This window comes from Camelina sativa, chromosome 8 (genome assembly GCF_000633955.1).
Source record: "Camelina sativa cultivar DH55 chromosome 8, Cs, whole genome shotgun sequence".
NCBI lineage: Eukaryota > Viridiplantae > Streptophyta > Magnoliopsida > Brassicales > Brassicaceae > Camelina > Camelina sativa.
Window position 1 is genome coordinate 14,682,659 of NC_025692.1, and position 7,216 is coordinate 14,689,874.

Genomic DNA, 7,216 nt, shown 5'->3' on the forward strand with positions numbered 1-7,216 from the left:
CTCGAATCCATTCTCGATCCAATCTTTTGGGTGGGATTCGAGCATCTCAAGCTTGAGCAGCAATTCGCGTTGCGCTTGTTCGAGTGCGGCGAGTCGATCGCGGTACTCCGTGTGAAGGTCTTCCACCTGATGAAGAAATTCTTCCAGGTCACGTCTCTCTTCCGGTTTTACGCAGAACATCAGCATCCAAGGAGCTCGGATGTTCGGGTAGTAGGCCATCCCCTTTCAATAGCTTTGGCATTCGAGAACGTCGGGACACCATTCCCGATAAAAGGGGATTCCACGCTGCTAATAGAGTTCGACATCGCTCACGTTTAAAGTTTTTCAATAATTGTTCAGTTCGGAGACCGCGCTGGTTGATTTATATGCACACTGGGGGGTGAAATTTCCATAGTCTGTGCAAAATGACAAAAGTGCAAATTTCGAGAATTCGTTGAGTTTTCCTTTTTGGCAAAAGGAAAAATTCCGGCACAAAAAAAATAAAAAAGGAAGAAAAAGCTTCAAAAGGGAGAATGGGCCGAACAAGTCGGCAATGTTTTACAAGGTATTCAAACCCACACATAATAAAGTTTGGCGCAAAAACAAAAAATTCAAGATCAGCGTCCAAAGCACCGGTCAAATCGGCTTGGAAGCTCTCGGCATTGGAGCCATACGGATGGTAGACGGAGTCCGGAGCCATCGTTCCGGGATGCAGAAGTCCGTAGCCCAGCTGATCAGGGGACATGACGAGGTCGTCTTCATTCAGTTTGAGGACGTCGATCGCTTGGATAGTTTCCTCGGCTTTGGCCTTGTTCATATCAATCTCCTCGATTCGCTCCTCAGGAATAACGGCCCCCTTCTCGATCAGATATTGTACAGTTTCCTGCACTCTGGTAGCTTGGTTTAACAGGTCTTCCAAGGGGCGAATCTTCTCTTGTTCGACTAAATAAGCCTTGACTTTATTCAATCGAGTCTGCGCCTTCTTTGCTGTTCGCTCCACCTTCTCCAAACGATCCCGCCGAAGTCTTTTAACCTCAAAGTCGAGTTTGATTTTCAACTCGTTGCATGCTCCCTGCAGTTTGGATTTCTCTCCTTTGAGAATAAGCGCTCGGGAATTCAGCTCGCCAATCCTCAGTTCGGATTTGGCGATGATACCGTCCTTTTCAGCAAGAAGAGCTTCAAGCTCCTTGATCCTCTCGTCCTTAGCTTTGCTGGCAACTCGGATTTGTTCCGCGCATTCTTTCACCTTTTCAAGCTCAAATCCAGACTTTTTATCGCTTTTGACTCGCCTATCGTACAATTGAGTCAGCGTATTCATCCTGGCGGCAATCTGTGAATTCAAAGAACATACGTCAGTAATGCCCGAACAAAGTTTGAACGAGTTAAAGAAAATGATAAGGCTAACCATCAAGTGGGATTCGGCGACGTCAAGGAACGCTTGTTGGAACTCCAGTTCGTCCGCTGACGGAAGAATTCGACTAGAGATCTTCAAGGTTCGGAAAAGTTCGCCTGAAGCATCACGACTTGTGACCAAAGGAGTATCACCGAAATACTCAAAGGCAAACCGATCCGTTTTGTCATTTTCTCTTGCCAGACGGAATCGGTCGGCAGATTCCAGTCCGGCGTCTTCAGCTGAGCGTTTGTGGCTTGCTGCTGGCTGCGGTGCCTTCTTTTTGTGTTTCCTCTTCTTCTTTATTGGTCCAACTCCGAGCTGAGGAATATCTTCTTCATCTTTCGGAGGGTCGGCATTCCCTAAGGCTAGGGAAGGGGTATCGCCTTTCGCAACGTCGACCGTGTCGACGTTTTCTTCGGAAGCCCGAGTGGGCTCGATGACGGTCCGATCCTGAACAGGATCAACGTCAGACCTGTCCTGAGGAGGATTGATGTCGGCTTCGATGGTAGCCTGGGTTTCTCGGCGAACGACCTGGAGACTATCGGATGCGATGACACGTGACCCAGCTGGCTCCGCAGTTCGTCCTAGCGAACTCGCGAAACTTGGGAATGTTGTCATGGGTTTGCCCATCGCTTTTTCAACACGGATACGGGTAATAAATTCCCACCGATGATTGTTCCCGGATAGCAGAGCGTTCCTGACAGGGTGATAGTCCGGAGCTAGACGTGTTGCGCAAAATGGACGATCTGGAAGCAAGACATGAAAAAGTTAAAATAGGTCAGAGGTGCCGAAGTCAATTAGAATGTACTGGAAATATAAAATCTACCAGGATTTTCATTCCACACTCTCCGATGGAAACCCAATGGATTGACGAGCGAGTACTGATCGACGCGGACATAAAAGTAGTGGTTCACCCACTTCTTGAATTTGGAAACTCTTTGACCAGCAAGGAAATTGTGCGCCGGTCTCATATTCACTTCCCAACGATGCGGACTCTTTGATGACTTGAAGTTGGACAGTTGCTCAAAGCATTGAACTCCAATGTTAACTCCGACTTCGGCTGCTATGGTAAGGGCAGCCATGAAGTTACAAATGGCTCCAGGAACAAATTGGCAGATCGCTATCCTGCGTCTTTGGGCGTAGAGTGATATCAATGCTGGGATTGGGAATAGGAGGCGACATTCAGTAAAATAACCCTCGTACAAGCATATGTACCCTTCCGGCGGGTTCCAGGGGCGCTGGTCGGCTCGAGGGATCAGAATTGTGACGTTACTGTTAAATAGACCGCATGAGTTCAGCATGTCGTTCACGGTTTTGATCGCACTCAAACTCTTATCGCCTCCAATTCGTCCTTTATGATCTAACAAAGGATCGATATCTTCGATTGAGATTCCTAAAGGCGCGAATCGGTCTTCTTCTTGCGACAACACATCTTGAGTCAGTTCGTTACTCCCGTCTTCATGAAGAACTGGTGGAGGAGTCTGTGATGATGACGCTCCAGCTGAGCAGCGAGTTAGAAGAGATGAGATTTTCGGAGCCCGATCTACTGGATTCTCCGATCTGTGCGACGCGTCTGGAGGTGCGACGAATTAATTGCTCGCTTTCGCTTTCCGGCGAAAAAGAGGGATCCGAAGTGCCCACCATGATGTGAGTTCGGAGAGTGCGGAAGAAAAATGGAGATAAATGACCTTTCATTGTTGGCAGAAAATGAGAAATGACGAAGGGAGGAGGCGTATTTATAGAGTCGAATGGGCGGCAACCCTACGAAGAGTCATTATGACCTACGCGGCTCTTCGACTTCCGACCTAGCATATGTGACGCAAACGACATGTGTCATCCCGACGGTTCACATTGAAGTGGCGCGGAAATCCCGGGTAAAATCAAATGATTTTTTATGGTCTAGATAAGATATTCTCTTTTCCATAGTTCAAAATATTCAAATTGTATTCCGAATATTTAGAACTGGGGGAGACTAATTGTTGGTGCGGGATTTAGCACCCCCCACATACCGAACTAAACCAGAAAGACAATTTGGTTATTTAACTGGGAATCCGGTTACGTACTCAGTTAGGTCATTTAAGCCCACTTCGGATAGAAGAAGCCCAGCCTCGAGGATGAAGAACTGACTTCCACTTCACCCGGCGGCCGATCTAAGAGATAGAGTAATTTTCCTTATTTCAGTTCGTCTGATAAGGAAAGTTAATATATTGTGCGATTCATGAATATGTATAAAGGGGGAAGGACTTCTCCTTGTAAGACATCAATTATTGAATACAATTATTGAGTTCTCTTCTTGTTCTTAACAATAGAAACCCTAATTCTTCTAATATCAAAGCCTAGATTAGTTTTCTAAGAGAGTTTTCTTTACTGAATTTGTTTTCCCCCATAAACAAATTCATTGTGGAAATCCAGTTTCTACAGCGGAGATCATGAAGCTATACCAAGAAACCGACGACTAGTTTCTCTATCAGGGTTTACTGCGACCTGTTGGTATTAAAAATGTAATTGCAGCTTCTGTTTTGTGTTGCACTCTATTGCTTGCACATCTCTGTTATGGTTTTATTACTGATCGAGAAAAAAAAAATACATATGGAATCTCTTCGCGGTAGAGAACAGAATACAAAAACATACAATGGTTGCAGCTAGAATCTTAGAAGGAAGTTACAAACATTGGATAACTCGATCACGGGATTGGTCCCTTTGTCTGAGGTTGATGATACTCGTCTTCAGAGACATCCTGAGAGATAGGGTGAGCACTGTCAGAGGCAGCACCATCAGAGACTGATAAGATGCTGAGTGAGTCTAGAGAAACAGAAGCAATACCCTCCAAGGCAGCAAGTCTTTTCTTATCGTCCTCTTTCATCCTCTCTGAATGTATATTTATGTTGAAATCCGAGCCATCGTTTCCACCAAAAGCTGACTCCATCTTGTCCATATCGAAATTCTCATCCATGATCTGCTTAGTGTTTTGATCATCCGAGTAAACAAACTTCACTTTGTTCCGTGTCTTCGGCTCTAAGAAAGGCCTCGCCACCTATATAATAAAACCCAACAGTCACACTCACACACTCATTAACGTTATAAACCAACACAACTTTTTAATGAAATTAAGCAAAATCTAACCTTCCAGAAGGGTTCAAAGAACTTGGGAGGATTGTAAAGAACAGCGAAAGCTAAACGCTCAGGGTAATGTTCTTGTAACACATGAGCTGTTTCTTTTGTAGTTCTTAATGATACGTTAGCCAAACTATAGCCGTGGAAGTCTATCATCCACACCATTTGTTCTTCCCCTGGTGGCAAATTTTGGACTGCGTTCTCCATACAATACACAAGGTATCTAATTTGGCCTTTCACTGACTTAGAATTCTGAACAAATCAGATCAAAAACTAAATATGAGATCTCAAAGTATAAGCATAAAGCAACTCTGTGCCTTGAAATTGATGATGGGAACAAACCTCAACACTAGGTCTCATGAGAAGAACAGGTCGTCCAAGTTTATCGACACAAGTCGATCTATATATCTTCCCTGTCTCAGATTCACCAGCTACTTCCTCCTACGAAACACACAACAAACTCATCAGTCATACTGAACAAGATCACAACAATGTAACTCCCATAAAAAAATTTCAATGTTTTTTTTACCCAACATATCTCCTCAGGTTTGTATTGAACTCTCCATTTCAAGGTTTCTTTAAGCATCTTAGTAGCTTTATTGACATGCCAATTCCTCGCTCTTAAATACCTCAAAACCGCATCATCCGAACAAAAGCTCGAAAGTTTCTCAGGTAATGTGCCTAGCAGCTTCCTCACTTCCTCTATCTAAAATCCAAATTAATAACAAAAACACAATTCTGATTAGAAAATCCAACTCTAAAAACACTGAACATATTCAAAGTTACCTTTGCTTGTTCTTCTTCAGTTGGAACAGGTTTCACAAACCCATTAGTACTCATCACTGGATTAGGATTCATAACTTCGTAATTAACTTCTTTTTTAAACTCTAAAAAAAATGTTTCGAAAAAGAAAGAAACACATCAGTTTCCAAAACCCAAGTCAAATGATTACATTAAGAATCTTATTATTGTGATAAGAAAAAATTAGTGGTCGGGAAATGTCGATCTTAAATCTTACAGACTATTTTGACAAAAAAAATCTTACAGACAACAATCGTTTATCACGGAATCATAAAATCATGTGATAGAAAATGTCGTGTCGGGAGGATCTTTGTCTATTACCTAATTAGTACAAAGATCAAATTTCATATCTGGAACACTGAAGAAAGATTTCGAAGGTTTTAAGAACTTACCTTTGCAAAATATTGTCTTTGGGGAATCGAAGCAGAGAGAAGGGTACGATTTTGAAGTCAAACAAACAAATAAAAACGAGGAAATGTATTGGACTATTCTTTTATGATGAAAAATATATAATTTATTTTGTGATTGAGATCTGATCATCTAACGGGTAGGTGAGTATTTTGCTCTTTTGTTACCATTATTTTGGGGTCAAGATTTAGTGGTAATTGTAATGACATGGATCACTTAATGATATTCCTAAGATAATAAAATTTGAAGACTTATCTCCTAGTAGAGAAGCACATTTGAAGAAAAAGTTGATGTGTCAGCATAGTACAGATTCTTTGCCATTGTATCAAATCCCCTTAAAACATAAATTTATTTACAATTTCTTGCCATAGTATTTATTAAAAAAAAATCATCTCCTCTGATCCTCTCCTCTCACCTATATATACGTTCTTTTCTTCACTAACACATAAATCTCCACAATGTACATGTTCTTCGTCAAAAGCAACCAAACAACTTCCGACTTCTTACAATTCTCCATCTACGAAATTGACATGCCTACTTTCAGAGTTGTTTCCCACTTTAACACAAAGTTTCAAATAAATAATGAAACTAAAGATGTACCTTCATCTGAAGCAGATTTTGTCCCAATCGCAAAGCTTTATGTCCATCCTTTTACATCATGGTTCAAGAGAAATTGCCAACACAAATCACCTATATATGTTTATCATGAGATTCCTCACAAGTTCGTGTATGATGTCAATGCCAAACAGTGGAAGAGAAACCTCTGTTCTGTAAGCTTCGTTTATTTTGATTCTATATTCCCTACATATACATCTACTTTTAACAAATACAGTCTATCTTCCATTTCTACAGGTTCCAATTGGTCAGATTCATAATGTCAAGCAGTTGTTTCAATATTTAGTCAAAGGAGACGGACTCACAAGTGGAAGAAAGAGGATAAAAATAGGTCATGAAAACAACGAAGCTAAAATAGAGCACAAATAATTGATTCATGTCTATCAGTTGAAAACGAATAAGCACAATTATGTGATTATGCAAAATCCATTTAATATGTGTATTTCATTTCAATAATATCTATATATTCCCCCATCCATTCCAGATTTAATAAAGCACTTCTATTTAGATATTCTACGAATTAACCTTAAATCACCATATATTTAAGTTTAACAATATATTCGTTTCTGTCAACCGAATCATATAGATTATCTGTATTACCTATCTTCTATATATTAATTCAACGACAACAACAAAGAAACGAACAATAGAGAAGATAGAGAATATTCGTTACCTAAATAACAAATAAATACAATCAGTATATTCAATTTTTATTTTTCTAAAAGTTTTCAAGTTTACAAAAGAATTTACGACATTAATTATATTTATTAAACAGATCTTAGATTTGCGTTTAAAAAGCGTTTAATATATTTAGGAAAAACCAAAATCCTATTAGTGAAAACAAATATTAGTAAAAACAAATTATACCCAAAATTCCGATTTCAAAGACCAAACTGAAAATGATTG

General features: G+C 40.5%; 2 protein-coding genes and 2 long non-coding RNA genes across 5 annotated transcripts in view; 1 reads left to right on the plus strand and 3 right to left on the minus strand.

Moving 5' to 3' along the window:
• Positions 149 to 3,067, minus strand: LOC109125938 (uncharacterized protein At3g60930, chloroplastic-like). Its single transcript, XM_019228746.1, has 5 exons — positions 3,061 to 3,067; positions 2,199 to 2,873; positions 1,385 to 2,118; positions 613 to 1,309; positions 149 to 285 (listed from the first exon to the last, which is right to left on the minus strand). Exons 1-5 carry the CDS (start codon positions 3,065 to 3,067, stop codon positions 149 to 151), a joined length of 2,250 nt encoding a protein of 749 aa, XP_019084291.1.
• LOC104707180 (random slug protein 5) lies at positions 3,907 to 5,911 on the minus strand. Of its 2 annotated transcripts, XM_010423481.2 has the most exons (7): positions 5,680 to 5,909; positions 5,273 to 5,373; positions 5,016 to 5,192; positions 4,829 to 4,927; positions 4,496 to 4,738; positions 4,196 to 4,406; positions 3,907 to 4,109 (listed from the first exon to the last, which is right to left on the minus strand). In XM_010423481.2, the coding sequence occupies exons 1-7, from the start codon at positions 5,825 to 5,827 to the stop codon at positions 4,099 to 4,101; spliced, it is 990 nt and encodes a 329-aa protein (XP_010421783.1). In that variant the 5' UTR covers positions 5,828 to 5,909; the 3' UTR covers positions 3,907 to 4,098. The 2 variants fall into 2 exon arrangements, with proteins under 2 accessions (XP_010421783.1, XP_010421782.1); XM_010423480.2 differs by having other exon boundaries at positions 3,907 to 4,406; positions 5,680 to 5,911.
• The window catches only part of LOC104707181, a 4,294-nt gene continuing 3,201 nt past the window's right edge, over positions 6,124 to 7,216 (minus strand). Inside the window, exons 4-5 of the long non-coding RNA XR_754576.2 lie at positions 6,296 to 6,496; positions 6,124 to 6,212 (exon numbers count right to left, since the gene is read on the minus strand). This is a non-coding gene — a long non-coding RNA (uncharacterized LOC104707181). The remainder of the gene's footprint in view (positions 6,213 to 6,295; positions 6,497 to 7,216) is intronic.
• On the plus strand, positions 6,191 to 6,821 carry LOC104707182. The gene is made up of 2 exons (XR_754577.1): positions 6,191 to 6,465; positions 6,548 to 6,821. It is a non-coding gene; the product is annotated as an uncharacterized LOC104707182 (long non-coding RNA).

Bases quoted from the DNA above. Each gene is read 5' to 3' on its own strand.
- LOC109125938 (XM_019228746.1), bottom strand. The intron at 2,119-2,198 runs GTAGATTTTATA...TCTTGCTTCCAG, and splicing joins AGTGTGGAATGAAAATCCTG to ATCGTCCATTTTGCGCAACA. The intron at 1,310-1,384 runs GTTAGCCTTATC...TTGAATTCACAG, and splicing joins TCGCCGAATCCCACTTGATG to ATTGCCGCCAGGATGAATAC.
- LOC104707180 (XM_010423480.2), bottom strand. From the start codon at position 5,827: ATGATCAGATCTCAATCACAAAATAAATTATATATTTTTCATCATAAA. The intron at 5,374-5,679 runs GTAAGTTCTTAA...CATTTTTTTTAG, and splicing joins AAAGACAATATTTTGCAAAG to AGTTTAAAAAAGAAGTTAAT. The intron at 5,193-5,272 runs GTAACTTTGAAT...TTTGGATTTTAG, and splicing joins CTGAAGAAGAACAAGCAAAG to ATAGAGGAAGTGAGGAAGCT.